The sequence below is a fragment of the Mobula hypostoma genome, chromosome 5 (genome assembly GCF_963921235.1).
Source record: "Mobula hypostoma chromosome 5, sMobHyp1.1, whole genome shotgun sequence".
Classification (NCBI taxonomy): Eukaryota; Metazoa; Chordata; class Chondrichthyes; order Myliobatiformes; family Myliobatidae; genus Mobula; species Mobula hypostoma.
Window position 1 is genome coordinate 5,136,245 of NC_086101.1, and position 13,426 is coordinate 5,149,670.

A 13,426-nucleotide genomic window follows, 5' to 3' on the forward strand; every position below is an offset into this window, starting at 1 on the left:
AGATGCTGCCTGGCCTGCTGTGTTCACCAGCAACTTTTATGTGTGTTGCTTGAAATTCCAGCATCTGCAGATTTCCTCGTGTTTGCGTCCTGACATAGTTATTGAGATTCTCTTAGTGTTGTTTAGAGTAGGGAAGATGGGTTGTGCAGTCAGATTTTCATGGATACCTGGGCATGCTGGGGTGGAGGGAAATGAAACTGTGGATGGCATTGAAAAGTCTTCCTTACAGAGCAGGCAAGTAGAAATTAGAGTTTCCCTCGGCAGAGCAGAATTGAGAAGTAGGATTAAAAAAGGTATAGAGAAGAAGTGGCAGGAGGATTGGAAAAATGAATTAAGGGGCAGGCATTATTTTTCTAGTCACCCACTAGTTAAAAAGGTCTCAGACTGTTACCTTTTAAGTCATACCAGCAAAAGAAATTGGAATCAGCAGAAGAACATCTAATAAGTTAGGGGTGTTTACAGTGGAGATGCTGGCAGTGTTGGTTGCGTTGCAATGGGTGCAGAAAGCCAGACAAGCCAAAGCATTGATATGTTCAGATTCATCCTCAGTTCTAGCAAGTTTAAGGTCTTTTCACACAATTAGTCGGCAAGATGTACTTTATGAAGTCCTTCAGTTAGTTACAAGAATTGCAAATCAAGGAGGTCAGGTAAAATTTCTATGGGTTCCAGCACATGTAGGGGTGAAGGGGAATGAGAGGGTGGATGAGTTGTCAAAGAGGGCGTTAAAGAAAGAAAATGTGGAAATGCACATTAGTATCAGTAAAGCAGAGGTTAAGTGTGTAATCTGGGAAAAAGTCGACCGAATGTGGCAAGAAAGATGGGACAGGGAGGGGAAAGGGAGGCATTTATACCAAATACAAAAGAGTGTTGCAGTTACTAGGGTAGGTAATGGAAACAGAAGAGAGGAAATTGTGTGGACTAGGTTAAGACTGGGGCACTGTGCATTAAACAAAACATTGAAAATGATAGGGAAACACCAGACAGGATTGTGTGAGGAATGTCAGGAAGAGGAGTCAGTAGAACTTGTAGTTCTGTGTTGCAGGAAGTATGGGATACAGAGAGAGATGATGAGAAATAAATTAAGGGAGTTGGGGATGCAGGAATTCACATTAAAAGGGTTGCTGGGCATGGGTGAGAGAGCACAAGTCTGGGTATTTTTAGCGTTTTTAAGGGGTACAGGGGTTTTTTATAGAATATGATGAATAAACAGGAATAGGATACTAGGATGGTCAAAGATGGGAGGGTGAAGTGTAGGTTTGTGTGTGTGTGTGAAGGGATTTAGAATGTATGTCTAGTGCACATTCTGGAGCGGGGGGGGGTAATGCACCATTAAGCTGGATGCCAACCGCCGTAAAACAAGATACAGACAGACAGACCTTTTAAGTCGTAGAGATATGGTGAAATTTACAAGACTGAGGTTGGGGCATTGTGGGCTAAACTATTATTGAAAGATAATAGGAAAACATCCTGCTGGATCATGTGACTGTGGTTGTCCAGAGACAGTCCAGCATGTTTTGCTGAGCTGTAATCGACAAGAGGCTGTCTGGTTTAAATGTATTTTGGTTTTCTCTTAAATCTTTCTTTGGCCACCAAGAGAATCAACATCTGATTGAAGAGTTTATTATTCAGTTTATACTTGAGACTAGGTTATATTCGAGAATTTGAGTTCCTTGAAGTTGTAGAATTAATTTTGCAGCCTGCGGAGGGCTGTAATACGCCTGGTCTGCCGGAAATAGAAGAAGAAGACGGTTGTGTAGGTAGGGAGGATTATTTGGAGCGGGGGTTTGCTGGTTCAGCACGCATCGTAGGCCGAAGGCACTGTTTCGGGTTTCCGAACTGTTCGCTGTTCCAGGGAGCGGCCGGCCTTGCGCTCGGCTGATTTCCGGGTAGAGTGACATCTCCGCGAAGGCGGGTGCGGCGCCGTTGAAGGAGGGGGGTAACCGGCTATATCCGTGCTGTTGGACAGGGTACGGGGTGACCGAGAGGACCCACATCAAACTACCCGGGATTAGCCGTGCCTGCGGGACCCACCAGACGGACACCGGAGGCCTCGTTCGGCTCGCTTTCGGCTCCGATAGGGCGTGCGCGCAAAGTGAAAGTAAAAGGCGGCGGGCTGTGGATTTGTGAGTCCTCCGACTGCTACCCGGCCGTCATTCGGTGAGTCTCGGACGGGTTTCTGATTGCGGCCGGCGAAAGGCACTCCTCTCTACCCCGGGACCAGGACCGGTCCGGGATTCGGGCAGTGCGAATCTAGCTCAGACCGGGAGTCCGGCCCGGCCGGTTCGGGCTCTTCGACACGACCTCGGGGTGGGGTGGGTGACTGGTTCTGCTCAGATCCTGGTCAGTCTGTCCCTCGAGACATTGGAGCCGTTCCCTCGCTCCGATCTCCGAAATACAAAGGTTAACCTGAAATTTGAAGTTCAAGTTTACACATGAAATGGCCGAACAGGTTCCTCCGGGTCCAAGGTGCAGAACGACAGAACCAGCAGTCACACAGGGCACAGGGCACATACTGTACAGCGCGTTTAGGATAGCAACATACAGTCACCCACAGTTATATAAGTATATGTGTGTGTATCTGCAGACATCCCACCCTGCAAAACCTCATTTCACCATTAATTTGCGGGAGACTTCCGGGAGAAGTGAGATGTCTGCAATAGAGTAGCTCCTTAGCAGCCAGCCAGCTAGTTTAAATAACATTAGCTATGCTAATGAACGAATGACACCTGTTAAACTCACCTCAACATGTCTTTTACAGTCTTAACCCACCATGGGCAATAGAAAAGTCACTGTTGCAAACAGTGCAGCGAGCAACTCTGTCATTATTTTTGACCCCTATTAGGCAGGGGTACACTTTAGTGTAGTCTGGGGTGAAGTACGTTTTATATTTTCTTTTTTTGGAACACTCTGCCATGGCGCGCTCTCGCTTGTGCGCTCTCTCGCTCTCAAAAAAATTGATTTCCGTGATATTGTATGTAATTTGCAGGCATCAGGGAGCCACTATTAATATGTGGGAGACTCCCGGAACTTCCGGGAGAGGTGGGATGTCTGTATGTTAACATATAGGTTAACATATGAGGAACGTTTGTCCACTCTTCAACTGTATTCCTTGGAGTTTAGAAGAATGAGGGGAGACCTCATAGAAACATTTTGAATGTTGAAAGGCATGGACAGAGTGGATGTGGCAAAGTTGTTTCCCATGATGGGGGAGTCTAGTACGAGAGGGCATGACTTGAAGATTGAAGGGTGCCCATTCAGAACAGAAATGCAAACAAATTTTTTTAGTCAGAGGGTGGTGAATCTATGGAATTTGTTGCCACGGGCAGCAGTGGAGGCCAAGTCATTGGGTGTATTTAAGGCAGAGATTGATAGGTATCTGAGTAGCCAGGGCATCAAAGGTTACGGTGAGAAGGCGGGGGAGTGGGACTAAATAGGAGAATGGATCAGCTCATGATAAAATGGCAGAGCAGACTCGATGGGCTGAATGGCCTACTTCTGCTCCTTTGTCTTATGGTCTTATGTGTGTGTGTGTATATGTATGTATGTGTGTGTACGTGTATGTATATGTGTGTGTCTGCGCATCTATGCATGTGTGTGTGTCTGTGTGTATGTGTGTTTGTATGTGTCTGTGATGAAGGAACACATACCAATCCTCATAGAGGGATCAGAAGTGGAGAGAGTGAGCAGCTTCAAGTTCCTGGGTGTCAAGATCTCTGAGGATCTAAGCTGGTTCCAACATATCAATGTAGTCATAAAGAAGGCAAGACAGCAGCTATACTTCATTAGGAGTTTGAAGAGATTTGGCATGTCAACAAATACACTCAAAAACTTCTATAGTTGTACTGTGGAGGGCATTCTGACAGGCTGCATCACTGTCTGGTATGGAGGGGCTACTGCACAGGACCGAAAGAAGCAGAGGGTTGTAAATCTAGTCAGCTCTATCATGGGCCCTAGCCTACAAAGCATCCAGAACATCTTTAGGGAGCAGTGTCTCAGAAAAACAGCGTCCATTATTAAAGACCTCCAGCACCCAGGGCATGCCCTTTTCTCACTGTTACCATCAGGTAGGAGATACAGAAGCCTGAAGGCACACACTCAGCGATTCAGGAACAGCTTCTTCCCCTCTACCATCCGATTCCTAAGTGGACATTGAAGCCTTGGACACTACCTCACTTTTTTTTAAATATACAGTATTTCTGTTTTTGCACGTTTTTAAGATCTATTCAATATATGTGATTGATTTACTTGTTTATTATTATTTTTTAAATGTTATTATTTTTTCGCTCTGCTAGATTATGCATTCATTGAACTGCTGCTGCTAAGTTAACAAATTTCATGTCCCATGCCAGTGATAATGAACCTGATTCTGGTCCTGGCTTTTATACTGTGGTACCGTTTCCCGGATGGTAGCAGCTGGAACAGTTTGTGGTTGGGGTGACTCGGGTCCCCAATGATCCTTCGGGCCCTTTTTACACACCTGTCTTTGTAAATGTCCTGAATAGTGGGAAGTTCACATCTATGCATACGCTGGGCTGTCCGCACCACTCCCTGCAGAGTCCTGCGATTGGGTGAAGTACAGCTCCCATACCAGGCAGTGATGCAGCCAGTCAGGATGCTCTCAATTGTGCCCCTGTAGAAAGTTCTTAGAATTTGGGGGCCCACACCAAACTTCTTCAACCGTCTGAGGTGGAAAAAGAGCTGTTGTGCCTTTTTCACCACAGAGCTGGTGTGTACAGAATACGTGAGATCCTCAGCGATGTTTATGCTGAGGAATTTAAAGCTGTTTACCCTCTCAACCCCAGATCCATTGATGTCATTAGGGGTTAGCCTGTCTCCATTCCTCCTGTAGTCCACAACCAGCTCCTTTGTTTTTAGCGACATTGAGGGAAAGGTTGTTCTCTTGACACCACTGTGTCTGGGTGATGACTTCCTCTCTGTCGGGTGCCTCATTACTATTTGAGATTAGACCAATCAGTGTAGTGTTGTCAGCAAATTGAATTAGCAGATTGGAGTGGTGGGTGGCGACACAGTCGTGGGAATATGGAGAGTAAAGGAGTGGGCTTAGAACACAGCCCTGAGAAGGCAGGAGAATGGGGTCGAGAGGAATAATAAATCAGCTGTGGGCGGACTTAATGAGCCACATGGCCTAATTCTTCTATGTTTTATTATCTTAATGGGCTATGGGAAAGGGGAGGAATTGGTGGACTATTGCGGTCTCAGTGTGTGAAGTCAGCATGGAGTCCTAGGGCCTCCCGTTCGGAGTGTGTCGATAATTGTATCAACTTTCCTTTTCCCAGGACGGCATTCCGACATTCCGTGAGTGATGGAGGCCTGGCTGCTAATTCTGATTCTCCTCGGGATTAATTCCATTCCAGCGGGTGAGAATCCCCCCGCCTCTCTCTCCCCCCCCGCCTCTCTCTCCCCCCACCCCGCCTCCCTCTCCCCCTTTCTCAGTTGGCCTTCTCCCCTCTGTTCTCAATCCTACTACCCCCGTCTCCCCCCCCCACCCCCCATTGGCTTGCTTGTTCCCTCATACTCCTCTCAGTTGTGCTTGGCATGTTCACATTCACATTCGTCCATCTACATTGAAACCTACAGTGAAATACGTCATGTCTGCTAACAACCAACAAACTTCCGAGTACGTGCTGGAGGCAGCCCACAAGTGTCACCTCGCATTTCGGCCCCAGCACAACATCCCCACCATGTTCAGCTGAAGCCACTCTAGCCATGTCGACAGGCTGCCCTCTGGGCCAAGGTCACCCTCCCACCCACTTTCAGCTCATCCGGACCTGCCGAGCTTTGGAACTTAACCTCGTGTATTCTCAAGTTGTAGATCTGACTTTTCCTCTCTCCTCCATGTTTGTCCAGGTGTGGCACAGGAATTTGTGGTCACGGCTCCAGCCAAGCCTATCCTGGCCATCGTCGGGAAGGACGTGGTGCTGGACTGCCAGCTCGTGCCAGGCAACTTCCTGCCCAACATGGAGTTGCGATGGATCAACGTGGACCTGTCCTACTCGTCCCCCATTCACATGTACAAGGGGGGCCTGGATGAATTAACCATGCAGGCTTCGGCCTACCAGGGCAGGACCCAGCTGTTCCACGACCAGATCAGCAAGGGCAACCTTTCCCTCAAGCTGATGAACGTGCGGGTGTCTGACCAGGGGCAGTACAAGTGTTTTGTGGCAACCAAGAGTAACCAGAATGAGATCAGGATGAGCTTGGCAGTAGCAGGTGGGTCTTCAGGCCTTGTCTCTCCAGCAGCTGTTCCTCCACTTGTGGTTGTGTAACAGACATAGGTTTAGAAAGATTGTTTAATGTCATTAACTGTAAAGGATTGTCACTCCCCCTCTGATGAAGCACGAACAAAACACAGTAAGATAAAGAACACGATAAAACACACATAGGAAATAGAAATACGTGATTTCATGGGAGTGGGACAAACAGTCCTCGAGCAGGGTGGTGGGATCCTTCATGATGATGCCGGCCTTTCTATGTATCTATGTCCTTGAAGGTGGGTAGGCTGGTGCCAGTGAGGCGTTGGGCAGTTTTGACTACCTGTTATAGAGCCTCCCTGTCTGCCACAGTGCAGGTTCTGTAGCGAGCGGTGATGCAGCTCGTCAGGATGCTGTCTGCTGCGCGACTACAGAGTGACGCTAGTAAGACGTGCATAGTCCAGCTGTCTTCAGCCTCCTCAGAAAGTAGACAATAAGACACAGGAGCAGAGTGAGATTACTCGGCCCATCGAGTCTGTTCTGACATTCCATCATGGCTGAACTATCGTCCCTCTCATCCCCGTTTTCCTGCCCTCTCCCTGTAACCACTAACGCCCTGATTAATCAAGAAGCTAATAACCTCCGCCTTAAATATACCCAACGACTTTGCCTCCACAACCGTTTGTGTTAGTGAATTCCACAGATTCACCACCCTCTGGCTAAAGAAATTTTTCCTCACCTTTGTTCTAAATGGATATCTCTCAAATCTGAGGCCGTGCCCCCTGGTCCGAGGCTCCCCTACAGGAAACATCCTCTCCACATCCACTCTATCTGTGCCCTCTGGTCTGAGACGCCCCTACAGGAAACATCCTCTCCACATCCACTCTATCTGTGCCCTCTGGTCCGAGACTCCCCTACAGGAAACATCCTCTCCACATCCACTCTATCTGTGCCCTCTGGTCTGAGACTCCCCTACAGGAAACATCCTCTCCACATCCACTCTATCTGTGCCTTTTGGTCCTAGACTCCTCCACTATAGGAAACATCCTCTCCACATCCACTCTATCTGTGTCCCCTGGTCCAAGACTCCCCCACTACAGGAAACATCCTCTCCACGTCCACTCTATCTGTGCCCTCTGGTCTGAGACTCCCCTGTAGGAAACATCCTCTCCACATCTGCTCTATATCTAGGCCTTTCAATATTCAATAGATTTCAGTGAGAACCTCGTCATTCTAAATTCCAGCGAGTACAGGCCCAGAGCCATCAAACTCTCCTCATATGTAAACCCTTTCATTCCTGGGATAATTCTTGTGCACCTCCTCAGGACCCTCTCCAGTGCCAGCACATCTTTGATAAGGGCCCACAACTGCTCATAATACTCCCAAGTTCAGGTCTCACTGGTGCCTCACAAAGCCTCAGCATTACATCCTTGCTTTTATACTCTAATCCTCTCGAAATGAATGCTAACGTTACATTTGCCTTCCTTACTGCTGACTCAGTCTGTAAGTTAACCTTTAGGGAATTCTACACGAGGAGTCCTTAGTCCCTTTGCACCTCTGGTTTTTGAATTTTCTCCCCCATATTGAAAGTAATCTACGTCCTTATTCTTTCTGCCAAAGGTCACGGCCATACACTTCCCTGTGCTATATTCCATCTGCCACTTCTTTACCCATTCCCTCAATCTGTCCAAGTGCCTTTACAGACATCCTGCATCCTCAACACTCCCTGCTCTTCCATCTATCTTCATATTGTGCACAGACTTGACCCCAAAGCCATCAATTTCTTCACTTAAATAACTTCCGTACAATGCCCACCCCTGTGGGAGCATCAGTAGTCACCAGCAGCCGGCCAGAAAAAGCTGCTTTTATTCCCACTCTGCCTCCTGCCAGTCCGTTACTTCCCTTCCATGGGACTACCTTTCCTGTAATTCTGTTTTGTTTAGCAGCCTCATGTGCGGCTTCTGAAAGTCCAAATAAACAACATCCACTCACTATCTTTACCTCGGAGTTTAAACAGATTTGTCAGGCAAGATCCCCCTTTGAGGAGACCATACTGACTACGGTCTATTTTATCATGTGCCTCCAAGTACCCTGAGACCTCATCCTTAATAATGGACTCCAACACTGAGATCAGACTAACTGGCCTATAATTTCCTTTCTTCCGCCTCTCTCTTCTCAAAGAGTGGAGTGACATTTGCAATTTTCCCGTCCTCAGGAACAATTCCAGAACCTAGTGGTTTTTGAAAGCTCATTACTGATGCCCCTAAGGTCTTTTCAGCTACCTCTTCCAGAACCCTGGGCTGTAGTCCATCTACCTTCTACCTTCAGACCTTCCAGCTTTCTAAGCACCTTCTCCTTTGTGATAGCAACAACACCCGCTTTTATCTCCTGACAGTCTCGCATTTCTGACGTTCTGCTAGTCTCACCTACAGTGAGGACTGGCGTAAATTAGTTCAACTTTTTTTTTGTCTCCCATTACTTCCTCTCCTGCGTCGTTTTCCAGCGGTCTGATATACACTCTTGTCTCTCTTTTACTCTTTATATGGCTCAAAAAACTCATCCTTATTTACATTAATGGTTAGCTTTCCTTCGAATTTTATCTTCATTCTGTGGATATTTATTTTTGTTGTATTATTTGCCCTCTCTTTTGCTTTTTTGCTGTCTTTGACTTCCCTTGTCAATCACGGTTCCGCATCCTCCCTTTAGAATACTTCTTAATCTGTGGGATGTGTCTATCTTGTGCCTTCCGAATTGCCCCAGAAATTCCCGGCAGTGCTGTCCTGCTGTCATTTCTGATAGCGTCCCCTTCCAATCAACTGGCAGCTCCTCTTGTGCCTTTGTTATTTCCTTTACTCCGCGGTAATACATCTGAACTTAGCTTCTCCTCAAATTTCAGGGTGAATTCTATCGCATTATGATCACTGCCTCCTTAGGGTTTCCTGATCATCAGGTTCCTAATTAAATCTGGGTCATTACACAACACCCGGTGCAGAATTGCTGTTCTCCCAGCGGGTTCAGCTTTTCCACAGACGCTGTCTGGCCTGCTGAGTTCCTCCAGCATTTTGTGTGTGTGGCTTGGATTTCCAGCATCTGCAGATCTTCTCTTGTTTGTGACTGGGCTCAATTGCGACCTGCTCTGATAAGCCGTCTCACCAGCATTCCACGAACTCCCTCACTTGGGATCCAACACCAACCGGATTTTCCCAACCTACCTGCACGTTGATTATCGAGTACAGGAGCAGGGAGGTACTACTGCAGTTGTACAAGGCCTTGGTGAGACCACACATGGAGTATTGTGTGCGGTTTTGGTCCCCTAATCTAAGGAAAGACATCCTTGCCATAGAGGGAGTACAAAGAAGGTTCACCAGATTGATTCCTGGGATGGCAGGACTTTCATATGATGAAAGACTGGATGAACTAGGCTTATACTCGTTGGAATTTAGAAGATTGATGGGGGGATCTGATTGAAACATATAAAATCCTAAAGGGATTGGACAGGCTAGATGCAGGAAGATTGTTCCCGATGTTGGGGAAGTCCAGAACGAGGGGTCACAGTTTGAGGATAAAGGGGAAGCCTTTTAGGACTGAGATGAGGAAAAACTTCTTCACACAGAGAGTGGTGAATCTGTGGAATTCTCTGCCACAGGAAATAGTTGAGGCCAGTTCATTGGCTATATTTAAGAGGGAGTTAGATATGGCCCTTGTGGCTAAAGGGATCAGGGGGTATGGAGGGAAGGCTGGTACAAGGTTCTGAGTTGGATGATCAGCCATGATCATACTGAATGGCGGTGCAGGCTCGAAGGGCCGAATGGCCTACTCCTGCACCTATTTTCTATGTTTCTATGTTTATCGCAGCACTGCCCTCGTTACATCGCTTTTCTATCTCCCGTTGTCATTTGTAGCTCGTAACTGGCTGATGTTTGCAGCTACGTATATAACTACCGTCAGGATTTTTTTTATCCTTGCCGTTCCTTAACTCTACCCACAAACCTACATCTTTTGATCTTATGTCACCTCATTCTCAGGCTTTGATTTCCTTTTTTTACCAACTGAGCCGCGCCATCCCCTCTGCAACCTGCCTGTCCTTTGGATACAATGTGTATCCTTTTGATTGGTCAGGGCATGAAGGGATACGGGGGGAAGGCAGGAGATTGGGGCTGAGGGGAAAAATGGATCGGCCATGATGAACTGGCAGTGCAGACTCGATGGGCTGAATGGCCTAATTCTGCTCGTACATCGTATGTTAAGGCCCCGACTATAGGAAAAGGGGGAGGAGCGCCAGACGGAGGCGATGGGCGGCCAAGGAGATAAGGTGAGAGAGGGAAAGGGGGATGGGGAAAGGTGTGGAGATGGAGAAGGAAAGCATTACCAAAGATAACACAGAAATCTACAGCACATTACAGGCTACGATGCTGTGCGACCATGTAACCTCCTCCAGAAATTGCCTGGAATTTCCCTACTGCATAGCTCTATATTTTTCTAAGCTCCATGCACCTATCTAAGAGTTTCTTAAAAGACCTTATTGTATCCACCTCTACCACTATCACTGGCAGTGCATTCCACACACCCACCACTCTGTGTAGAAAAACTCACCTACTTCCAAGCACCTTAAAGCTGTGCCCCCTCGTGTGTTAGCCATTTCAGCCCTGGGGGGAGAAAGCCTCTTGACTATCCACACAATCAATGCGTCTCATCATCTTGTACACCTCTATCAGGTCACCTCTCATCCTCCGTCACTCCAAGGAGAAAAGGTCGAGTTCTCTAAACCATTCTGTCTTCAAATTTGACCTCCCCAGTGAGTGGGTATAGCCACAAGGCAGTGAAGGTTTGAGGTTAGAGTTCTTCCCTTCTAGATGAGCTACCAGCCGTGGCTGGCAAGCCCCATCTGCCCGAAACGACTAGTCTTAAGGCTCCAGTAACCCACCTTTGCCCCTTCTCCTGCCGGTAGAAACGGTTCCACCAAGCTCAGTAGGTAAGCCGCATGTGAAGGCCGGGAGCTGAACTTTATTGTCAGAGATGCGCAGCATTGAGAGTGTTTAATAGGTCACCATTAGAAACATAGAAAATAGGTGCAGGAGTAGGCCATTCGGCCCTTCGAGCCTGCACCGCCATTCAGTATGATCATGGCTGATCATCCAACTCAGAACCCTGCACCAGCCTTCCCTCCATACCCCCTGATCCCTTTAGCTCATGGGCCATATCCAACTCCCTCTTAAATATAGCCAATGAACTGGCCTCAACTGTTTCCCGTGGCAGAGAATTCCACAGATTCACCATTCTCTGTGTGAAGAAATTTTTTCCTCATCTCGGTCCTAAAAGGCTTCCCCTTTATCCTCAAACTGTGACCCCTCATTCTGGACTTCCCCAACATCGGGAACAATCTTCCTGCATCTAGCCTGTCCAATCCCTTTAGGATCTTATACGTTTCAATCAGATCCCCCTCAATCTTCTAAATTCCAACGAGTACAAGCCCAGTTCATCCAGTCTTTCTTCATATGAAAGTCCTGCCATCCCAGGAATCAATCTGGTGAACCTTCTTTGTACTCCCTCTAAGGCAAGGATGTCTTTCCTCAGATTAGGGGACCAAAACTGCACACAATACTCCAGGTGTGGTCTCACCAAGGCCTTGTACAACTGCAGTAGTACCTCCCTGCTCCTGTACTCGAATCCTCTCACTATAAATGCCAGCATACCATTCGCCTTTTTCACCGCCTGCTGTACCTGCATGCCCACTTTCAATGACTGGTGTATAATGACACCCAGGTCTCGTTGCACCTCCCCTTTTCCTAATCGGCCACCATTCAGATAATAATCTGTTTTCCTATTTTTGCCACCAAACTGGATAACTTCACATTTATCCACATTAAATTGCATCTGCCATGAATTTGCCCACTCACCCAACCTATCCAAGTCATCCTGCATCCTCTTAGCATCCTCCTCACAGCTAACACTGCCACCCAGCTTCGTGTCATCCGCAAACTTGGAGATGCTGCATTTAATTCCCTCATCCAAGTCATTAATATATATTGTAAACATCTGGGGTCCCAGCATTATTACCTCCCCCAGCAATGACAATGTTAAAGGGGCGTTGGTCTCTTATCATCTTGTATATGTCTATCAAGTTGAACTCGCTGCCCTCTCTAATGCAACCAAAGCTGAAGACATCAGCTGCTGTGTTAAAGAGCCCGTGTTACTGCCGTCCTCTGACGAGCATTACCCTAAAGCTCGCCCCTCGCCCCCCGCCCCCAGTGCCTCCAGGGAAGCTTGCTCAATGTAGGCTGAGCCTGCAGCTGCATGTCAGTGTGTTCAGTTCTGCTCACCTCATTATAGGGAAGACATGTTAGCTTTAGAGAGGGTGCAGAAGAGATTTACCAGGATGCTGGCTGGGATAGTGAGTGTGTGTTATGACGACAGGTTGAGTGAGCTGTGTTTTTCTCTTTGGAGCGAAGGAAGATGAGGGGTGACTTGATAGAGGTGTACAAGATGATGAGAGGCACAGGTAGAGTCGGCAGCCAGAGACTTTTCCCAGGGCAGAAATGGCTAGTATGATGGGGCATAATTTTAAGGAAGCGATAGGGGGAGATGTCAGAGGCAGGATTTTTACGCAGTGATGGATGTGTGGAATGCCCTGCCAAGGGCATTGGTAGAGGCAGATACATTAGGAACCTTTGAGACACTGTTAGATGGATGATGAAAAAATGGAGGGTTTTGTGGGAGGGAAGGGTTAGATTTATTTTGGTGTAGGTTGAAGGGTTAGTACAACATTGTAGGCCGAAGGGCCTGCACTGTGCTGTGTTTGAAAGTTCAGAGCAATGCTGCTCTGATTGAAGGGTGCAGCATTGTCTCCTCTCACATGTAACATTGCTTTTTTTTCTCCACAGCCACTGGGATTCAACCTCAGATCGAGATTAAAGGCCACTCCACGGGTGGCATCAGCCTCAGCTGCACATCGGAGAAGTGGTTCCCAGAGCCGTTGGTCCAGTGGGTGGACGGGAATGGTGTCGGCGTGGCGGTGAAGCCGGAAACTACATACCGGGTGGATTCCCGGGGCTTGTACAGCGTCTGCAGCACCATCGAGGTCTCCCAGGACAACATGAACACGTACTCCTGCCAGATTACCAACACGGCTGTGGCTGACTTTAAGCAGGCCAGGATACAGATCTCAGGTTCGTCACTTCTAACAAACCACACAGGGGATGGGGAAAGGGTTGAAT

General features: G+C 47.6%; 1 protein-coding gene across 3 annotated transcripts in view; it reads left to right on the forward strand.

The window, feature by feature from the left end:
* The first annotated feature begins 1,503 nt into the window (after positions 1-1,503).
* The window catches only part of LOC134346521 (butyrophilin subfamily 2 member A1-like), a 52,018-nt gene continuing 40,095 nt past the window's right edge, over positions 1,504-13,426 (forward strand). Inside the window, exons 1-5 of one of the 3 annotated variants that reach the window (XM_063047930.1) lie at positions 1,504-1,757; positions 1,967-2,157; positions 5,298-5,378; positions 5,869-6,231; positions 13,094-13,378. In XM_063047930.1, the coding sequence (XP_062904000.1) occupies positions 5,324-5,378; positions 5,869-6,231; positions 13,094-13,378 (703 nt within the window). In that variant the 5' untranslated portion in view covers positions 1,504-1,757; positions 1,967-2,157; positions 5,298-5,323. The other 2 variants (XM_063047931.1, XR_010017941.1) reach the window with 2 other exon arrangements.